Raw genomic sequence first — 22,393 nt, 5'->3', positions numbered from 1 at the left:
GGAAATGTTGCATTCAGACTGTAGATTACAAAATGTGGGTGTTATTACATCAATCAAGTGATAATTTATGATATTTTGCTGTGTTATTACATAATGCATTGTTACATGAGGCCATATTAGCACAAACCTATGCAGAATTGATTTCACTTCAGTTCCCACAGCAGCAGTATGTTAAGCATGTTACATAAAGGATGAATAAAAACAATTGCTTCTGCTTGCGAAATGATTTCCCAGTTCACCTTCGCATGAGTGTTCATTATTGACTGATAGCTTTCTGTCCGTTGCGTTGTTTTGGATGTTCAACATGGTGGAGAGGCAGAAATACAGCAGCAGCTTCGCTCGTAACGGAGCTACTTCATTGAAACAAGTTAAATTAGCAAAATTCACTCCCAGAACAGTGTTCTGACCCAATGAAGTAGCCTAGATTTGTTTCCTCTGTCAAGAGACTTGGGGTTAGTCAAACAAACATTCCCCGCTAAAGCCCTGGAAGCCTGATGCTGATGACCGGAGCAATGCTCGACTAGCGTGGCAATGCTCGACTAGCGTGGCACGTTTATTGGTTAATGATCTATTCCACCTACGTCACATAACACAGGTAACAACGTGACCTACTGTTAAGGTCTGCAGGACAGAAGAAGATGCGGATGTCTGTAAATTGACTCTGAAAAGTGTGGCTCTGACGTGAGATCCAGTATGGCATTATCAGTGTATGAGACTGAATGTGGTATTTAACCTATAGGCAAGAAGCCATCCGTTAGTCAAAGACGCCCTCTAGAGGCCATTTAATAAAGGGACATCTCACTAAGCATTCGCTGAGTGATTGACTGAGTGCCTGATCTGAATTTGCCATGTGACAGCCTCAGCGCCCTCTCATCTCCTCTCCTCTCCTTTCTCCTCCTTGCTTCTCTTCTCTCTCTTCTCCTCTTTTTTTCCTCCCCTCCCCTCCCCTCCCCTCCCCTCCCCTCTCCCCTCCACTCCCCTCCCCTCCCCTCTCCTCCCTCCTCCCTGGGTGGGCAGCGAGCAGTAGCAGCGCAGGTGGAGGAGCGTCGTGCGCATCGGGAGCGAGCCGAGGCGAGCAGGAGAGAGGAGGAGCAGCAGGAGGAGAGGAGGCTGCAGCTGGAGAGAGAGGAGCTGCACAGACAGCACCAGCTGGAGACACTGAGGGAGACACAGAAGAAGGTCAGAACACACACACACACACACACACTTTTCAGTATTATGATGCGAGTCAAGCTGCACTTGTAGTATGCCAGGCGGTGTGTGGATGTTGACAGTGGCCAGGCGCCACATGAGGCTAGATTTTCTGTTTGGCGAGTAAATCTTGGAAGGCGATCCGCCACATGGCGGGTAAATAGTTGTACCAAAATAGTCATGTGATAAAAAAGTATGCCGAGAGTCTCTGCTGAGAGTTTCGGTGTTACGGGCAGTGCCAGGCACGCCAATCTGACGTCGGTTTAAAAAAAGTTATCTCTGGAGGCAAGCTCGTTTCAATACCTGAATAACTGGAACTCAATGCTGAGGGTCTCAGCCTCGCCCCTTTATGCTAATTCCACTGACCGAAGAACAAAACCGTTACAGATGAACAAAGTTCATCAATTGGCAAACATTTAGTCTCAGTCAAAAAACAGTGTTGCTCTGTGGACTTTCTCTAACCTGATCACCTGAACTCACGTTCTGTTTCCTGAGTTCACGTCATCAGTCTGGTTTACCAGCTTAGACTTTCTCACTCCAACTGAGTCTAATGATGGTGAGGGTTAGTCAATGTCAAGGAGCATTACAACTACTTGAACTCTGTTAGGCGATAGGCCTACATAAGAAACGATAGGAAATCGAATGTTCTATAATAATCAAACTCACCGATATCGAGCACACTCAATCCAAACGATCAACTTAGGTGCAAAAAGTAGAAAAGAGAAAACAGGCCAGCACACTAAATCTCCTTTCAAAGTTTAATGGGCATCTGGGACAGACGGCAGCAACAGACGCGTTTAAGCAAAAAGCGTTCCTCACCGTTCAAACGTGTGTATGTGTGTGTGTGCGTGTCTCTAGGAGCAACAGGCTCAGCAGATGGAGCAGCTGGTGCAGAGCGTGCAGACAGCCCAGCAGGAGGCGCTGAGGAGCAGACAGCAGCAGCGAATCACACGGCTGCTCAGCAAAGGCCATGATGTCAGCAGACTGCTGCACGTTGTGGAGCCCAGTGGTAAGCAGCAGTACTGCATGTAGCTGCAGGGGTTAATCCATACATGGGCAACATACGATGTGGCCCGCGATGGAATTGCAATTTTCTTTTTTTTTCTTTTTTTTTTTTTACAGTGCACTTGAACGCAACATGCAATATACCCGCTGAATAAGTGTCCAAATGTTCATGTCATTCTGGGCAATACTCTTCTGTTATAGCATTTCAGTCTGAAATATGGAATATCTTTCAATAATATTTATGACTAAAAGGCTAAAAGTAATCTCATGTGTAAGAAATGACTGTTCTACATTGAAGTAGAAATTTAAATAATTAACTTGTTGGTTTTGGATTTATTTAGCTTCAAGAGTGCATTTTTGTTCTTGTGTGACCCTCAACACAGGCTTTGAGAATCCCGGGCCACTTACTGATACTTATGCTTAAATTAACCCACTCATATTCTGGTTTATTTCAAGAAAAACATTTCGGCTAGTGGAAATTCTAATTGGCTGGTAACTTTAAAATCTAGTAGCCATATTGGCAGGTGGTGAAAAAAGTTAATTTCAAGCCCTGCAGGGAGAGTGTGGTGACATAGGAGTGAGTGAGGAAAAGGATCAAATATTGGTGGTTAAGACTGAATAATGACATCACAATTGTTAATTTAAAATGAGTTATTCCTCTAAACCTGGCTTCAAAGGCCCCAAATTTTTCGTGCTAGCGCCGTTCAGCCCTCAGCAAAATCTGGTAGCGAGGACATTTTTTTGTGGCCCTCTCTATCATCAAAGTTGCCCATCCATGGGTTACGGCATGACAATATTTGTTCGGCCCCCGGCAACAATCTGGGTTTCTCATGTGGCCCCCCATGAAAAATAGTTGCCCACCCCTGCCTTAGATGGTAAATCATCTCTTAGTCCTCTGTGACAGTATTTTCCTGTGTGTACCCTCTAACACATACCCGCCACACAGGGGGGGGGCGTATGTTGCCCATGTGTGCTTTATAGTAACGTTCAGTCATAACTCATTTATAATTAAGCCCATAGTTAATGAACTAATCACGTACAAAACACACACAGTCACATATTTTATATACTGTATATGTTGTAAGCCTAATTTTTGCCATCACAGCTGCTTTTTACATGTATGGGATAATACAGGCTAATATACAAGGTGTCCCAAGCTCTGAGTCATTATAAACTCAATTAGCTACAGAAGCTAATGTTCACATTCAGTCCTTGTATATTTCTCTCATGTGTTCATCATTCCTTTCCTCTGTGTGTGTGTGTGTGTGTGTGTGTGATTGAGAAATGAGATGCAGGTGGTGTTCATCCTAATTGGCCTGGTCAGGTGTCAGATTGCTGCTGGCTGATTGGCTGGTGGAGAGCATTTAAGCCAAATGATGCCATCCTGTCGCCCCTTGCTCTCCTCATTCCCAACGATGATGGCTGCTGTGCTGACTGCTGTGTTCTGTCAGGTAGGAACTGTGTGTAGACCTACTTTAGTAGTTCTGCAGAACTTTATTAAGATGTGTCTTTATCTTGGTAGACCTGTGCAGTCTAAACTGTAAATAGTTACCTTCCAGATCTACACTTTTGTACACTGTAAATAACACTTACCCAAGTAGCAGAAAGTAGGGGGAGAAGCCCTTTAGTTTTTTGTAACATTTTCTCATGTTTATTTTGTAGGAGCTTATCGGTAAGAGCTGTGTCTCTTATTTAATCCATCATTTTCTTTTCTTAGGTAAATTTAAGGTTGGGGATTAGTTTGATTGGTTAGTTGTGTTGGGCCATGCTGTGCTCTGAAACTAAACCTGCTACTTGTGAACTTGTGATGGTGGTTTGGCTGATCATCCTTGGGAGTGGGAAGAGTGGGGGCACTTTTGTGTTGTGGTCCGGTTCCCCGAGGCCGGTTCCTACATAATTGGGTGCTCGTCTGCTTTTCTCATTCGTCAGCACGTCGTCTGTGAGTGTGTGTATATATATATTATGTTTGTCTGGTGGGCAGTCTTTGTGCAGGTGGTAAATGGTGTTAGTCAAGGTGGCTTTGCATGGAGCTGAGGAAGCTCATGGTGGTAAAGCTGGTGGAGATGTTTGTTGGAGGAGGAGCCGGTCAGAGGGGACCAGTAAGACTGAAGAGGGGCGTGACAAGGTAGCACCGTTTCTCCTCTTTCTGTGTAGACTGCTACCCTACAAGAGTCCCGTCTCCGTACATAGACTTGCCTGTCACTCTGACTCCCAAGCCATCTAAATCAGCGATACAGACGTATTTACAAGTGTCACAGAAACATTTCAAAGCCACATATTGAGAAGAAGAGTTCATAGCTTCTCGACGTCGGGGTTAGAAAGCTCGACGCTGCTCATAAATGCCTCTTTTCATCTGAAGTCTGTGCTGGTGATATTTTTTACCGAGCCTTTGGCCAGAGTGGCGCTGTGACGGCTGAGAGCTCTAACCTGGAAAAAATATCACCAGCACAGACTTCAGATGAAAAGAGGCATTTATGAGCAGCGTCGAGCTTTCTAACTCCGACGTCGAAGCGATGAACCCTTCTTCTCAATATGTGGCTTTGAAATGTTTCTGTGACACTTGTAAATACGTCTGTATCACTGATTTAGACGGCTTGGGAGTCAGAGTCACAGGCAAGTCTATGTACGGAGACGGGACTCTTGTAGGGTAGCATAGTCTACACAGAAAGAGGAGAAACGGTGCTACTGACGGCCCTGACTTGTCACGCCCCCCCTCAGTCTTACTGGTCCCCTCTGACCGGCTCCTCCTCCAACAAACATCTCCACCAGCTTTACCACCATGAGCTTCCTCAGCTCCATGCACACCATTTACCACCTGCACAAAGACTGCCCACCAGACAAACATATAAAATATATATATACACTCAGACGACGTGCTGACGGAACGAGAAAAGCGGGCGACCCCGTAATTATGTTAGGAACCGGCCTCGGGGAAGGGGACGGCAACACAAAAGTGCCCCCACTCTTACCACTCCGAAAGATGATCAGCCAAACCACCATCACAAGTTCACAAGTAGCAGGTTTAGTTTCAGAGCACAGCATGGCCCCAACATCAACAAATCAAACTAATCGCCAACCTTAAACTTACCTAAGAAAAGGATGGATTAAAAAAAAAAATAGACACAGCTCACCTATAAGCTCCTACAAAATAAACATGAGAATGTTACAAAACTAAAGGGCTTCTCCCTCCTACTACTTGGGTAAGAGTTATTTAGTGTAAAAAAGTATAGATTTGGAAGGTAGCTATTTACAGTTTGGACTGCACAAGTCTACCTAGACAAGGACAGATCCAAGTTCTAAAGAACTACTAAAGTAGGCCTACACACAGTGCCTACCTGACAGAATAAAGAGTCAGCAGAGCAGCCCTCATCGGTGGCAATGACTGCAAGGGATCCCCAAACCATTTAACAGTGCAGACACAGGAAGTTGGTGATACAAGTTTTGGGCTATCATTCAAAACTTTATTAGCTATAGCATTTCAACGTTTGAGTCTGTGTCATGTGTTCACATCATTCCTTTCCTCAGTGTGTAATTGAAGAAAGAGTCCACTCATTGTACTCCCAACTATGATGGCTCTCTGTTGACTCTTTGCTGTGTTCTGTCAGGTAGGAACTGTGTAGGCCTACTTAATTCTTCAGAACTTTAAGATGTGTTATCTTGGTGGACATGTGCAGTCTAAACTGTAAATAGCTACTGCCAGCTCTACACTTTTGTACACTAACATCTTACCCAAGTAAAGTAGGAGGGAGAAGCCCTTTAGTTTTTTGTAACATTTTCTCATGTTTATTTTGTAGGATCTTATAGGTGAGAGCTGTCTTTTATTTAATCCATCCTTTTCTTAAGTTTAAGGTTTGGGATTAGTTTGTTGTTGGGGCCATGCTGTGCTCTGAAACTAAACCTGCGACTTGTGAACTTGTGATGGTGGTTTGGCTGATCATCCTTGGGAGTGGGAAGAGTGGGGGCACTTTTGTGTTGCGGTCCCGTTCCGAGGCCGGTTTCTTAACATAATTGGGGGCTCGTCCGCTTTTCTCCTTCGTCAGCACGTCGTCTGAGTATATATATATATTTTATATGTTTGTCTGGTGGGCAGTCTTTGTGCAGGTGGTAAATGGTGTGCATGGAGCTGAGGAAGCTCATGGTGGTAAAGCTGGTGGAGATGTTTGTTGGAGGAGGAGCCGGTCAGAGGGGACCAGTAAGACTGAGGAGGGGCGTGACAAGGCAGGGCCGTCAGTAGCACCGTTTCTCCTCTTTCTGTGTAGACTATGCTACCCTACAAGAGTCCCGTCTCCGTACATATACTTGCCTGTGACTCTGACTCCCAAGCCGTCTAAATCAGTGATACAGACGTATTTACAAGTGTCACAGAAACATTTCAAAGCCACATATTGAGAAGGATTCATCGCTTCTCGACATCGGGGTTAGAAAGCTCGACGCTGCTCATAAATGCCTCTTTTCATCTGAAGTCTGTGCTGGTGATATTTTTTCCAGGTTAGAGCTCCCAGCCGTCAGAGCGCTCAACAGCGCCACTCTGGCCGAAAGCTCGGTAAAAAATATCACCAGCACAGACTTCAGATGAAAAGAGGCATTTATGAGCAGCGTCGAGCTTTCTAACCCCGATGTCGAGAAGCTATGAACTCTTCTTCTCAATATGTGGCTTTGAAATGTTTCTGTGACACTTGTAAATACGTCTGTATCGCTGATTTAGACGGCTTGGGAGTCAGAGTGACAGGCAAGCCTATGTACGGAGACTCTTGTAGGGTAGCATAGTCTACACAGAAAGGAGAAACGGTGCTACTGATGGCCCTGCCTTGTCACGCCCCTCCTCAGTCTTACTGGTCCCCTCTGACCGGCTCCTCCTCCAACAAACATCTCCACCGGCTTTACCACCATGAGCTTCCTCAGCTCCATGCAAAGGCACCATGACTAACACCATTTACCACCTGCACAAAGACTGCCCACCAGACAAACATAATATATATATATACACACACACACTGACGACGTGCTGACGAATGAGAAAAGCAGACGAGCACCCAATTATGTTAGGAACCGGCCTCGGGGAACCGGACCGCAACACAAAAGTGCCCCCAACTCTTCCCACTCCCAAGGATGATCAGCCAAACCACCATCACAAGTTCACAAGTAGCAGGTTTAGTTTCAGAGCACAGCATGGCCCCAACACAACTAACCAACCAAACTAATCCCCAACCTTAAATTTACCTAAGAAAAGAAAATGATGGATTAAATAAGAGACACAGCTCTTACCTATAAGCTCCTACAAAATAAACATCAGAAAATGTTACAAAAAACTAAAGGGCTTCTCCCCCTACTTTCTGCTACTTGGGTAAGTGTTATTTACAGTGTACAAAAGTGTAGATCTGGAAGGTAACTATTTACAGTTTAGACTGCACAGGTCTACCAAGATAAAGACACATCTTAATAAAGTTCTGCAGAACTACTAAAGTAGGTCTACACACAGTTCCTACCTGACAGAACACAGCAGTCAGCACAGCAGCCATCATCGTTGGGAATGAGGAGAGCAAGGGGCGACAGGATGGCATCAGCTGGCTTAAATGCTCTCCACCAGCCAATCAGCCAGCAGCAATCTGACACCTGACCAGGCCAATTAGGATGAACACCACCTGCATCTCATTTCTCAATCACACACACACACACAGAGGAGGAAAGGAATGATGAACATATGAGAGAAATATACAAGGACTGAATGTGAACATTAGCTTCTGTAGCTAATTGAGTTTATAATGACTCAGAGCTTGGGACACCTTGTATATTAGCCTGTATTATCCCATACATGTAAAAAGCAGCTGTGATGGCAAAAATTAGGCTTACAACATATACAGTATATAAAATATGTGACTGTGTGTGTGTTTTGTACATGATTAGTTCATTAACTATGGGCTTAATTATAAATGAGTTATGACTGAACGTTACTATAAAGCACACATGGGCAACATACGGCCCCCTGTGTGACCCGCGATGGAATTGCAAAAAAAGCTTTTTTTTTTCTTTTTTTTTACCACGCACCTGAACGCAACATGCAAGATACCTGCTGAATAAGTGTCTAAATGTTCATGTCATTCTCGCCAATATTCTTCTGTTATAGCATTTCAGTCTGGAATATGGAATATCTTTCAATAATCTTTATGACTAAAGGCCAAAAGTAATCTCATGTGTAAGAAATGGCTGTTCTACATTGAAGTAGAAATTTAAATAATTAACTTGTTGGTTTTGGATTTATTTAGCTTCAAGAGTGCATGTTCGTGTGACCCTCAACACAGGCTTTGAGAATCCCGGCCACTTACTGATACTTATGCTTAAATTAACCCACTCATATTCTGGTTTATTTCAAGAAAAACATTTCGGATAGTGGAAATTCTAATTGGCTGGTAACTTTAAAATCTAGCAGCCATATTGGCAGGTGGTGAAAAAAGTTAATTTCAAGCCCTGCATGGAGAGTGTGGTGACATAGGAGTGAGTGAGAAAAGGATCAAATATTGGTGGTTAAGACTGAATAATGACATCACAACTGTTAATTTAAAATGAGTTATTCCTCTAAACCTGGCTTCAAATGCCCCAATTTTTTCGCGCTGGTGCCGTTCAGCCCTCAGCAAAATCTGGTAGCGAGGACTCTTTTTGTGGCCCTCTCTATCATCAAAGTTGCCCATCCATTACGGCATGACAATATTTGTTCGGCCCCCGGCAACAATCTGGATTTCTCATGTGGCCCCCCATGAAAAATAGTTGCCCACCCCTGGGTTAATCTACCCAGCGCTCCTTCCTCCCAACATCTATAGCCTTATTAAATAAACTGCCTGTCCTCCCACTAGGGGGTAGAGCTCTGTCCTCTGAGAGACAGAGCTCGGCCACTCAGGAACCCTCCATTAAGAGCCTGACGACCCAGGAAACCTCTGAAGTAACGTTTCCTGGTCGTGAGAGGACAGAGCTCGGTGATTCTGGAACCCTCCTCTAAAGAGCCGGATGATCCGAGAAATCTCTGATGGTGTTTGGTGTGGCATACATGGTAGCTCATTTGAGCTCGGCTGTCCCTGGTCATGTGATATTTATCTTGCCTAGTTAGTTTTATATTCATTTTTATCTTTTTATTTTTTTATCCTTTATAGTCAGTGGTTTTAATGTTTTTTTTTTTTTTTGGTTTAAGGAACCATGGTTTTATGATGGTATTGGTTTGAAATGCGGTCTTGGGATTGTGTAATACTTGAAGTGCAATATTAAGTGCAATACGTGGTTAGGTAGAGTTGTTAACTCGTAGCCCTGGCTGCATCATGTCTGACTATGTTGTCCTTTTGTCTACGCGCTGTTTGTCTTTCAGCTGTACTGTACTGTCTGTTACGTCTGTCACGTTCTATTGCTGCTGTACAATTGCCTAAGACAAATTTCCCTATGGGACAATAAAGTTAAACTCAAAACTCAAACTCAATCCATTAGTCAGCTATTAAAACCCTATTCAAGTTTTGCTATTGGAGAAACTGCGCCCTCTGGGTGCAATAGCATCGGTATCCATATCACCGTTTAAAAGTTAAAAAAAACACAGCGCCAGAAAGCTCTATGTACATGTTGTGACATCGGGTACTCACCACGTGATGAAATAATAATCCATAGTTAAGTGAAACGTCATTTTCGTAGCAAATCCGCACCGAGTTACTTCCTTGTTTTCCTGAAGACAGCGCTTCCGCTGTTCAGCGCATGCGTGCATGCTGCCTCCGGGACGCCGGGACAAAAGTGCTTAGTCCCAGGAGAGGCCTTTGGAGGGCGCTGTGGGACCAATAGAGGTGACATTCTCCCTGTTACAAGTCACTCTACCTTCTTCAATGACTAAAAAGCTGTTATATTAAGGTGAAAAAGTTACTGATTGGGGCTTTAAATTAAAGCAGCTATGCGGAACTTTCATTTTCTGTTGATTGTAGCGGCACCTCTGGACAAAAGCGGTACGCTTAACACAGAGGCTCGATGTGTGTGTGTGTGTGTGTGTGTGTGTGTGTGTGTGTGTGTGTGTGTGTGTGTGTGTGTGTGTGTGTGTGTGTGTGTGTGTGTGTGTCTGTGTCTCTCCAGTAGTTAAAGGAGCAGACCAGTGTTTGGAGGAGGTGGGAGGAGCAGAGGAAGAGGAGGTCAGAACTTCAGTCCCCCTACACAGACACACTGCTGTACAGACTGGTAACCACACACGCACACACTTGATGTATGCCTTCTGCCCCCTGGTGGTTAGGGTTAGGCACTATGTGTTTGATTGTATACATATCTATTTTTTTCTTTCTTTCTTTTTTAAATCTCACTGATAATGTAGCGGTCTCTGTCTATGTAATGTGACCACGATCTGATGTGTGTTTGTGCAGAAACAGCTGCCCCTCCCCTGGACACAGCAGACAGCATCCACGGTCCTGCAGTCTCTGCAGCAGAACACCAGCCTCCACTTCTTCCTCCTCCTCCTCCCGCTCCTCCCAGCGGCATGCAGAGGAGAGCACTGAGAGCGGGCAAGGAGAACGTGTACGTGTCTGAACCAGGAGCAGCAGATCCATACCAGGCGTTTGCACGGACAGAGAGGAGCAGCAGAGACAAGAGGAGGCCAGAGTGGAACACACAGAGGTGAACTCGGCCACCTCCGTCAAGTTCAGATAAATAAGCATAAACAACACACACACACACACACACACACACACACACACACACGTATATTAAATTATTTTTTCTTATACAGTATTATAACAGACACTTTACATCACACGTATTATTGTAAATACTAGCTAATTTGATTAAATGTACCTCTGTCAACTCACTGTCCTTGTTTAGCTTGTATGCATACTATACCTTTTTTCTGTGCTGTTTTTCTGTGCGAGTACATTGAGAGCAACGTAAACCAAAGTCAAATTCCTTGTATGTCTGCATACTTGGCCAATAAAGCATCTTCTGATTCTGACATCCTCTTCTGTCCTCTCCTCTCCTTCTCTCCTCTTCTGCCCTCTCCACCCCTCCTTCTCTCCACTCCTCTCATTCTCTTCTCCTCTCCTCTCCAGGCCCTGCCATCGGTTTGTTCCGTCCTCGGAGCGCTACCCACTGGTTCTCCAGAGGAGCAGGCAGGAGAGTCGACTGAGGCGTCAGGCAGAGCTCCTCGCCCTGCAGGAGAGGAACTGTCTGTCCAGGAACGACCCCCCGCCACACCTCAGCCCCTCTGCCCTGACCAGGAGCAGAGCTACTCCCGTCGGGAAGGTACGGCACTAAGCCCACGTTCACACCATACGCCGAAGCAATGCTCAACCCACAAGTTTCATTTCGGCGCTACGCACGCTCGATTCCTAGGCTCGCCCGCTTTGCAGCCTCGCCCGCCCTGCAGCTCCCCCCTGCAAGTTGCATACGGATGCTCTATGACATCACTGATGACATCACCATGGATGACATCACTGATGACATCATCACTGATGACATCATCACTGAACTTAACCTCAGCCAGGAATGATGACATCACTGATGACATCACATCATTAGGTAATTAGGGCAATTACCTAATTAAAAAAATCTGGCTCTGTCAGGTCACCCACACGGGTGCTCTTTACAACCCCTGAAAGTTTCAGCCCGGTCGCACGTAAAACGGCATAGCTGTGGCCGGCCAAAATTCTGCACACACACACACACGCACACACACACACACACACACATGCACACACACACACACACACACACACAGTCACACACACACACACGCACACACACGGACACTTCTCATTCTTATTATCAGAATCAGAAAGACTTTAATGATCCCCGGGGGGGAAATTGGGACACTATATATAGGTTATATATATATATATATATAGGAAGCTTCTGGTTCCTAAAAAAACAATGGTCAAAATGTGAAAATAGAGGCTTCAAAATGGGAGTCCACAAACTAACGGGTGACGTCACGGCGGCTACGTCCATATTTTTATACAGTCTTGGATTAGACCACAGCTGAAATCGCTTTTTTTTCCCTTCTCTCTCAAATGTGAAATTTTCATTGCGAAATTTAGTGTCGTGAGTTTTGGTTACATCCTTACTGTAGAGAGGATAACATGTATTGGCATTGATCTGCTGGTTGTGGCTGTCTGTCTTACTGACTGTATGTGTTGCCCCAGGTGGAGAGTGTCACCAGAGGTGTCTCTACAGCCGTCAGCACTGAGCGGTGAGCAGCATTCACTCCTAAACAGAGCATGTGAGCAGACCGCTCATCATCGCTCACGGAGCGTTCCGTTCCATCCGCTCCGTATCGCTCCGCTCCGTATCGCTCTGCGCTCAACACAGGTTTCACACCGCTTTGCCGGCTGCCCCCAGGCAGGCAGGCACCAGCGAGCGACGGAGGAGGAAAAGGCGAGCGGGCAAACAAAGTTGGCGATTGCAGAAGGTTTAAAAGTTGTTTTCCGATAGTTTGACAGTGGTTACTTATGTTCGAGAAGCACAAATACGCTGTGAGAAGGTGGTGCTTCCAGGTTTTCAGCATGTGTGTGTCATTATCAAACAGAGACACAGCAGCCTGTGTCTGCAAATCGCGTAAACGGAATGGAACATTCTGGGTCGGACTTGGGCATGCTTCGACATGTTGTGAGCGGACGGAGCGGGTGATCTGGCGCCGCTCCAACTTGCGCTCCGGTATCCCTCTGATACCGCTCACCAGAATCCCCCCACTCGCTCCACTCACATGCTCTGCTCCTAAACCCTAAAAAATACTTTTAAAACGGACTCAAACACAAAGACAGACCAAGAGTTTCATTGTCAAATGCCCAGCAAACATTTGGCAGGTCACCGTCAAACACAATGAGCACGACATGTTCACAATGGGACTCCCTAAAAACACTGAGTGATGGGCGTGGTTTACACTGCACTTCACCCGGATGGGCGTGGTTTACACTGCACTTCACCCGGATGGGCGTGGTTTACACTGCACTTCACCCAGATGGGCGTGGTTTACACTGCACTTCACCCAGATGGGCGTGGTTTACACTGCACTTCACCCAGATGGGCGTGGTTTACACTGCACTTCACCCGGATGGGCGTGGTTTACACTGCACTTCACCCGGATGGGCGTGGTTTACACTGCACTTCACCCGGATGGGCGTGGTTTACACTGCACTTCACCCAGATGGGCGTGGTTTACACTGCACTTCACCCAGATGGGCGTGGTTTACACTGCACTTCACCCAGATGGGCGTGGTTTACACTGCACTTCACCCAGATGGGCGTGGTTTTACAGGACGTAGCTCTGTGCCCGTCTCAGGCCGTGCTCTGGTTTTAAGGCAGAGGAGGTGGGTGGGCTGAGGCGTGAGGTCACTGAGGTTATGGCCAGAGCTAGCTTACTGTTCAGCCATATTTGTTGCTGTAGGATGGTAGTGGACTGACCCGCCCTACTCTGCCTCTGATTGGATTACCCTGATACTTTACCCTAAACGCAGCCCATCCTTCATCATCAGGGATTCTGCTACCATCTTAGGATTTTAAGATGGCAATGTAAAAGTAATGTTGGTCTATGTCAGTGGTTCTCAACCTTTTTGAGCTGCGACCCCCCAAAACACGCATTCATTCACACACTGATTTCACTCAGGCACTGAAATCCTTTTTATACAGTTGATAGTTTATATAGCTTTATATACAATACATTAAATCGTTGGTATGGGAGATTCAATTATCATGGGAGAAAAAACATTTTCCATTTTTCTTTTTTGACAATCATCCCGCAACCCCCCAAAATTAATCTTGCGACCACCCGGGGGGTCCCGACCCCTGGGTTGAGAACCACTGATCTATGTCACACCGAACAAAAAATGTAAATGTTTTGTCAGTCGTCCATCAGCAGGCTCGATAGTTTTGGTGGAGAACGGTGTTGGATGCAGGGGCTTTAGCGAATTGACTCCCCGGTTGTGATGCAGTGTGACGCTCTTTCCTCCAGGGGGCGCTCTCTTCCCCTCCCTGCTGTCACACACACACTGCAGGGCCGGCAGCACCTCCCCTCCGCCAGCCTTCCTCCTCTTCCTCCTCCCGGCCTGGAGTTTGTTCCTTACGTCCGCTCTGACGAGGTGTTCACCCTGGACCCACTGGAGCCCCTCACCACCCCCCCACCACACACACACACAGGTTGGAGACACACACACACACACACACACACACACACACACACACACACACACACACACACACACACACACACACACACACACACACACACACACACACACACACACACACACACACACACACCAGGGTTGCTTGGAAGAGGACATGATGCATTTGATCATATGGCTCTAGTTCATTTCACCTCAGACAAGGAGACAGGACACTACTTTCAAGTCTGGAATTTGCATAGATTTGCTAGAAAGATGAACATTTCAACATTTCACCCAACTAGGACACTAGGTTGACTGTACAGTACAGTAGTAAGAGACTATAGTAAACCGTACAAGTACTGATGTAAAGTTGTTAGGGATCACTATTGACAGTAAACTATCTTGGAACAGTCAGATTGACCAATTAGTAGTAAAAATTGGAAGAGGTATGGCTGCAATAAAACGCTGTCGAAAATTCATGCCTAGCCATTTAATAAAACAATCAATGCAAGCGTTGGTGTTATCACAGCTAGATTATTGTTCGGTTATTTGGTCAAATACAACAGAAAATAATTTAAACAGGTTATAGGTAGCTCAAAACAGAGCAGCACGTATTGTTCTGCACTGTCCATATAGAACGAGTGTAGATAGATAGATAGATAGATAGTTTTTATTTCTGTGTCATGCCATTTCTGGCCCATCCCACATGGGATTACAAGACACCAAATTATATATAAACATAATCATAACATAACATAACATAACATAGTGTAAGTATAATGAATAATAATTTAGCTTGGTTAAGTGTAAAGAGTAGGTTGCATTATTCTCTCGTGTGCTATGTGAAAAATATCATCATAACTAAAACCCCAAAAATACTTTATAGTAAATTGTCATTTTTTGCAGATAGTCATAATTATTCTACTCGCCAGTCGTCAGAAGGTCGGTTTTTGTTGCCTCCATGCAGAACTAGTCTATTTCAGAGAACAGTTTATTACAGAGCAATGGTGGCATGGAATTCTTTACCACATTTTTTGATTTCACAAAGTAATAAAACATGCTTTAACAAAAAACTAAAATTATATCTGTTTACACAAGAACTGTAAAAAAAAAAAAGTAAAAAATAAATAAATAAATAAATAAATATATATATATATATATATATATATATATATATATATATATATATATATATATATATATATATATATATATATATATAACATGACCTTTGTTTTTGAGCTTTTCATTCATTGTTATAAAGGAATTTATTTTCTCACTTATTCAATTAATTACATATTCAATTATTATATAGAGCAATTGTATGTATTACATAAGTTTTGAGCTAGTGTTTGTGGTTATGTGTTTTGTTGGTTTTTGCCTTGTGTGTCTAAGTGGTTGTAGTAGCATGTATGAGTAAGAATGATACAGATATGTATATTTGTAAATAATGTTTGTATGTGAATATAATGTACTTTCATAATTGAAGTATTGTAAAATATTAATGTGGACCCCAGGAAGAGTAGCTACTGTTTTTTTACAGTAGCTAATGGGGATCTAAATAAACAAACAAACAAACAATGAGTATAGTAATCAGTATAACAATGAGTATAGTAATCAATATAAGTACAGCGAGTATAGTAATCACTCAGTATAGGTACAGCGAGTATAGTAAGCAGTATAAATACAGTGAGTATAGTAAGCAGTATAAGTACAGTGGGTATAGTAAAGGTGTGTGTCTGTATGGTTCTCCTCTCCTCAGAAGCTCCTCCCCCCTCCTCCCAGCAGGACCCGCTCCTCCATCCACACACACACCGCCAGCAGGAGATCCTGAGAGGCCTGGCCCAGCTACACCAGGTAACTCACACACACACACACACACACATACATACACACACACGCACGCACGCACACACACACACACACACACACACACACACACACACACACACATAAAGGAAAACTCTAGTAACGTTTAGCGCTCTCAGCTGTAGCGATGACGCTGTGTAGCGGCTCGAATAGCAGACAACAGCAGCTCTGTGACTGACACACAGCAGGCAACACACTACAGCCAAACAGAGGAACAAACAGTAACAAACATGTAACGTTGCTCACATTGGGTTGAAAATAGGAAAGATTGTGTAGTTTCTTCTTTGTCAACATTTTGCACAACACACGCGGCTCATAGTAAACTTGTTTGCCACGGTGCGGAAATTTCCCCACCGGTAACACTGTCCTGATGGTTACTTCCTTAACGTTGGGCATCTTCGACAGCAACCTCTCATTCGATCACCACGTCAAACACATCACCACAACTGCCTTTTTCCATCTAAAAAAACAGCTCGTCTCCGCCCATCACTCTCCTTCCCTGCTGCCAAAACTCTAATCCATGCTCTCATCACTTCCAGAATTGACTCCTGCAATAGCATTCTCCACGGTTCATCTTCCAAAGTCCTCAACAAATTACAGTACATCCAGAATTCTGCTGCACGCCTCCTCACCGACACCCGCGATCACATCACCCCCATCCTTCAGAACCTCCACTGGCTCCCTGTCCCACAACGAATCCAGTTCAAAGTCCTTCTCCTCACTCATAAAGCCCTCCACAACCAGGCCCCCTCCTACCTCACCGACCTGCTCCATCATCACACCCCTTTCCCGCAGCCTCCGTTCCTCTGATGCTAACCTTTTATCCCCACCACTCAGGACCATAGAAGCCCCGGACCTGGGGTGACAGAGCCTTCTCCATAGCTGCCCCCTCCCTCTGGGACTCACTCCCAAAACACATCCGTGACTGCACCAATCTGCCCCAGTTCAAATCCTCAATTTATGCTATGTAATTCTTGTTTTTAATGTGTTGTTCTCTCTGTTTTTTTTTAGCCCATGTAATTTAAAGCGTCTTTGAGTTTTTAGAAAAGCGCTTAATAAATTAAATGTATTATTAGGGGTTCTCTAACCATCAATATCACTGAGCCAATATCTGGCCCATTGTGACATCATCACCATAACCATCAATATCATTGGGCCAAAAAAGTGTTCTCTCCCCAGATCGACAGAGGGGGTGGAGCAATGACAGCCATGTATTGCACATGTAGTTCAGCTCAAGTTGAATCAACGTTGTAAATGAATCCACGGCTACATCAGCATCCTTCCAGCATCATGATAAGGAGCGTTCTCTCAAACCACCCAGCCAGGCTTTATTCCAACAAACGGACTTGAAAACCGATTCAAAGCCGACGTTCATCCAAACACAACTACTGGAAAAGCAGGTGAAGGTGAACTGAGCCAACATCAGTAGGCTGGGAGAGTGGAAACGTCACGTCCGGCTAAAAGCTGACTTACGTTAGTGCTGCGGCTGGTGCTTTTCAATGGACACATGAATTAGCATCCAGCTGTATCAAGGCAGGTGCAACAGCACCCTGTGCAGGTAGATGTTTTACATGCCAGTCAGGTAAAACATAAAACCAAAAAGATCAATGTCCACAAGTCAAATGTGTCGAAAAGTCGAAACAAAGTTGGGCAGGAGGACAGAACTTCCTGGCTACAAAGTGGAAGTCAGCAGTAGGACTTCAGAAAGTAGAAACCGTAACATTAGGACTTCAGAAAGTAGAAACCGTAACATTAGGACTTCAGACAATAGAGACAGTAACATTAGGACTTCAGACAATAGAGACAGTAACATTAGGACTTCAGACAATAGAGACAGTAACATTAGGACTTCAGACAATAGAGACAGTAACATTAGGACTTCAGACAATAGAGACAGTAACATTAGGACTTCAGACAATAGAGACAGTAACATTAGGACTTCAGACAATAGAGACAGTAACATTAGGACTTCAGACAATAGAGACAGTAACATTAGGACTTCAGACAATAGAGACAGTAACATTAGGACTTCAGACAATAGAGACAGTAACATTAGGACTTCAGACAATATAGACAGTAACAGTAGGACTTCAGACAATAGAGAGACAGTAACATTAGGACTTCAGACAATAGAGACAGTAACATTAGGACTTCAGACAATAGAGACAGTAACATTAGGACTTCAGACAATAGAGACAGTAACATTAGGACTTCAGACAATAGAGACAGTAACATTAGGACTTCAGACAATAGAGACAGTAACATTAGGACTTCAGACAATAGAGACAGTAACAGTAGGACTTCAGACAATAGAGAGACAGTAACAGTAGGACTTCAGTTCAGACAATAGAGACACTAATGGTAAGACTTCAGACAATAGAGACAGTAACAGAGTAGGACTGTATGAATCATTAAATCACCATCACTGTAATATAGTATTGTCCAAATACAACCTTTTGAAAATCTAATGCTGTTTTCAAAAGTTCGACTGGCATGCTGCACAACTAGTCATATCAACATTAAATTAACCAATTATTATTGTATTGAATTGTAACTTCATTTTGTTTGAATGTGCTGTGCATTTATGTTGTATTTTTAGATTTGTTAGTATATTAGTTAGTGTGATAGAGAGATAGTGTGATATGTTATGGTGTTGCATGTAAATTCATATTTTTTAGTTTGTTCTGTGTGCACCTGCCCAGGGACTGCAGATGGAAATGAGCTAATAGCTAAATCTGACACAAATCATCTTGTCTCTTTCTGAGATTGATAATAATAAAATAATGAATTCAATAATGATGAATACTAAGCAAGGATCAAGCACCGATGAAGTGAAACAAACACAAGAATTACTTACCTTATCAGGAGACTTGACACAAATCTTCTACTAGCTTCACCTGCTGGAGCACACGTGACATAAGGGTTTAGTCCTTCCCGGGGCCAGCCCAGGTTCGGGTCCGGCCCTTTGCTGCCTGCCATCCCCTCTCTCTCCCTAGCTTTCCTGACTGCTGACTGTCTAATAAAGGCATAATGCACCCAAAAATAATCTTAAAAGAAGAAAACAATCGTCTACTAGCCAAATACTTCCAAAAACAGTTTGGATTGTGGAGAAACGAGCATGGGTAGTTTCCTCAGGCCGCGGGTGTAAACCCTGCCGCCTCTGAGACACAGCACCGCCTACTAAAAATAACCCATCTGCAGCACTGCAAGTAATGCTCAGCAGTCACTTTATATGACACACTGGATTATCATCAGAACATGATACATCATCTTACACTTGCCATGTGAAAGTTCTGGAGAGCTTAAAGGAACACTCCGCCCATTTTCAACCAGCTTTGTATCATTAGAACGTCAGTAGTATATCAGAAAACTGTAAACGGTTTTGAAGTCTGTCATTTAATTTGACAGTTATTGAGTGTTAAAGTGTGGACCAGTGACATCACTGGTCCACACTAACTCAAATGAATAACTCATTAACTCAAATCAACTCTCAATAACTGTCAAACTATTCATCGTTCATCTAGTTTGACAGTTATTGAGAGTTGATTTGAGTTAATGAGTTATTCATTTGAGTTAGTGTGGACCAGTGATGTCACTGGTCCACACTTTAACACTCAATAACTGTCAAATTAATTGACAGACTTCAAAACCGTTTACAGTTTTCTGATATACTACTGATGTTCTAATAATACAAAGCTGGTTGAAAATGGGCGGAGTGTTCCTTTAAGTCTCTGGCCCAATCTCAAGCCAGCCCCTACCCACCATCACTCCACACACTACCAAGTGTCTCTCCACATCAAGTTACCCTCTCGGCTGTGTAGGTGCCATTGGGTGAAGGGGGGGGTGGGATGAATAGACAAACCCTCTCCGCTCTACCGGGACATTTGTAAGATTGGAATCACCATGGCAACCGGTAGCATCGCTCGCGCTGCTGTTTAGCAATGTCATATTTTACGAGAGGCAACGATAACAGATTACTGTCACTGTAAATACAGAACATCTAAAACCATGAGAGTGACTTGACTACAATAAACATGACATTGTTATTCAAGTCAGATGTCCAGTTTGGTGCCTGGATATAAAAATGGCGTGGTGGTCAATCGATTTTATCCTTTTTATTTATGTTTCAAAAGTTGGCGTACAATTTTCAATAATCAAAAACAAAGCTGTTATTTCAGCCATTTTTAACTTATTAATTTTTATTATTTAATTATTATTAAAATAACCAGAATTAAATTCTAATGCAATTAAATTTTAGGCTAGATATCTGTCAGATCTTAACAATGGAGCACCGATTTGCGAACCCCGAGCCAATGTGATTTGCCTCTGATCGGGGGGTGGCATGTCGCGGAGTTCTAAAAACAGCTCACCCAGGGCTTGGAGTGCTTAGTTTGAACTAGGCATTAGAAATGCTGTCAGTCTGATCCAGATGCTGTGAGATCTGTTGTCTCTACCTTTAATTACACTGATGGGTCACGTGTCTGTGTTGTGTGTGTGCAGCTTTTGCTCCAGAAGCAGAGGGAGCTGGAGACGGGTATGGACCCTCGACTGAAGCGGCACTGAGGAAACGCTGGAGCGACCAGACCGCTCCAATCTGCTGCTTGCTGGTGTTAATTTATGCCCATAGTCAATATCATCACATCTGAGCATGTGCACACTATAAAAAGGAGTGTGTGTTTGTGTGTGTTATGTCATCGTATTTGATTGTAATATATAACTGATATTTTATGATTTGTATTATCTGGGACTGCTGTAATCTGTGGACTTGCTGCAGTGTGTCAGCAGTTCAGAAACACTGGTTCACTTTAAACTGCTGATTTCAATGTTCAGATTTGTGTGAATGTGAAACAAAGGTGTTTTTAATATATAAAAATTTATTTTCCCCACCCTAATCTGGATCATGACTCTGAATTTAGGCAAGACTAGAAGGAACTGATTACATTTACTTCAGTCCATTCTAAATCCATCCATCACAGAACAGGGAGTACAGTTACACTGTGGGATGAAACATAGGTTGTCACAGTTGAAGTGCACTGCAGCCACCATGTGGTCAGAAAACATATAGCAGCGACTACATAAATTCATCATTTGGTGGTCATCAGGTGAGCCACCAGGGCGCCCCAAAAGCAAAACTTTATCACAGGTATAGAATGTTGGGAACGCTCAAATCTCCATATGTTGCAGTATGGTCCCCCCACACATCATGCAGCACTAGAACAATTCCACTGACACAATTTTCAAGTAAAGAAAAGTCGGAGGAGTCGACACTGGTTTAGGCAGGCAAGTTTTAATACAAAAAAAGTCGTAAAAAAATAAAAAGATTTAAGTTAAAACCAGTTGGTTTCCAACGCCCACTGGCAACAGTACGATTCCTACATCACATATACAACATTAACACAAACAGCTCCCAAACTGGATTTTTAATACAAAAATGTTTTTTTAACAAGACAGACATGTAGTGTCTGTTGATGTGTAAGGCAGTCCGTCTTATACCTATACATTTTTTTCTCTCCTTACAAATCTACTCTAAGAACTGGGGTTCCAACTCTTCAGATCCAATGGGAGGCAATAAGCACCACAGGATTACCACCTTAGACATTTAGTTAATCTCCTGAAGTTCCCCTACAGGGGTGATCTGAAGAACCCCACTGAATCCCTTCTACTTTGGTCGGAGGTGGTGGTCAAATACAAGTTTGGGGGGGGGGGGGGGAGTTTGTTACCAGGCAGCTCTCCACCTCTCAAAAGTTCCCCCGACTCAAACCATCAACCACTTTCTGGACCTGGATGGGCTTGATGCAGACATGGAGCCCACTGCCCTCCACAAGCCCAAAACCAAGGCCAGAGGAGAGTCGCCCCTTGGGTGTCCGCTGGATCCTTCTTCCCACCCTGGTCCATCATCTGATCTGATCTCTACTCGTCAGCTCCTGTCCCCACCAGCCACCGACTGCACCGCCTCTGCTACCACTTTCAGAACAATGAGCAGTCAGGCCAGGGTACTTGACCCATGTTCAACCCTTCTTTTGTCAATTCAGATAGGACCCAGGTCAACCCGGGAGAGATGCATAACTCAGGATGGAAATGGGCGGGGCATACAACATGTCATGTTCAGAGCAAACATGGCCATAGCCAGCTATAAGGTCACAGAGGTCAAGACCTGGGTTCATTATATCCTAAAACAAGATGGCACAGTCTGTTTGACAAGCCGTCGCGAGCTCAGTTTTTAGGCT

General features: G+C 44.0%; 1 protein-coding gene across 1 annotated transcript in view; it reads left to right on the top strand.

Moving 5' to 3' along the window:
- The window catches only part of ccdc66 (coiled-coil domain containing 66), a gene marked incomplete at its 5' end in the record, with an annotated part of 36,959 nt that extends 16,162 nt beyond the window's left edge, over nt 1-20,797 (top strand). Inside the window, 9 exons of the mRNA XM_083661005.1 lie at nt 1,018-1,179; nt 2,050-2,200; nt 10,291-10,389; nt 10,569-10,818; nt 11,247-11,439; nt 12,339-12,385; nt 14,144-14,328; nt 16,060-16,154; nt 20,667-20,797. Coding sequence (XP_083517131.1) covers nt 1,018-1,179; nt 2,050-2,200; nt 10,291-10,389; nt 10,569-10,818; nt 11,247-11,439; nt 12,339-12,385; nt 14,144-14,328; nt 16,060-16,154; nt 20,667-20,729 — 1,245 coding nt within the window. The 3' untranslated portion in view covers nt 20,730-20,797. The remainder of the gene's footprint in view (nt 1-1,017; nt 1,180-2,049; nt 2,201-10,290; nt 10,390-10,568; nt 10,819-11,246; nt 11,440-12,338; nt 12,386-14,143; nt 14,329-16,059; nt 16,155-20,666) is intronic.
- Between the last annotated feature and the right edge of the window lie 1,596 nt (nt 20,798-22,393).

This window comes from Poromitra crassiceps (genome assembly GCF_964638095.1).
Source record: "Poromitra crassiceps genome assembly, chromosome: 25".
NCBI classification, from domain to species: Eukaryota; Metazoa; Chordata; class Actinopteri; order Beryciformes; family Melamphaidae; genus Poromitra; species Poromitra crassiceps.
Note: the sequence above shows the minus strand (reverse complement) of the source record. Positions and strands in the feature narration are given on the sequence as shown.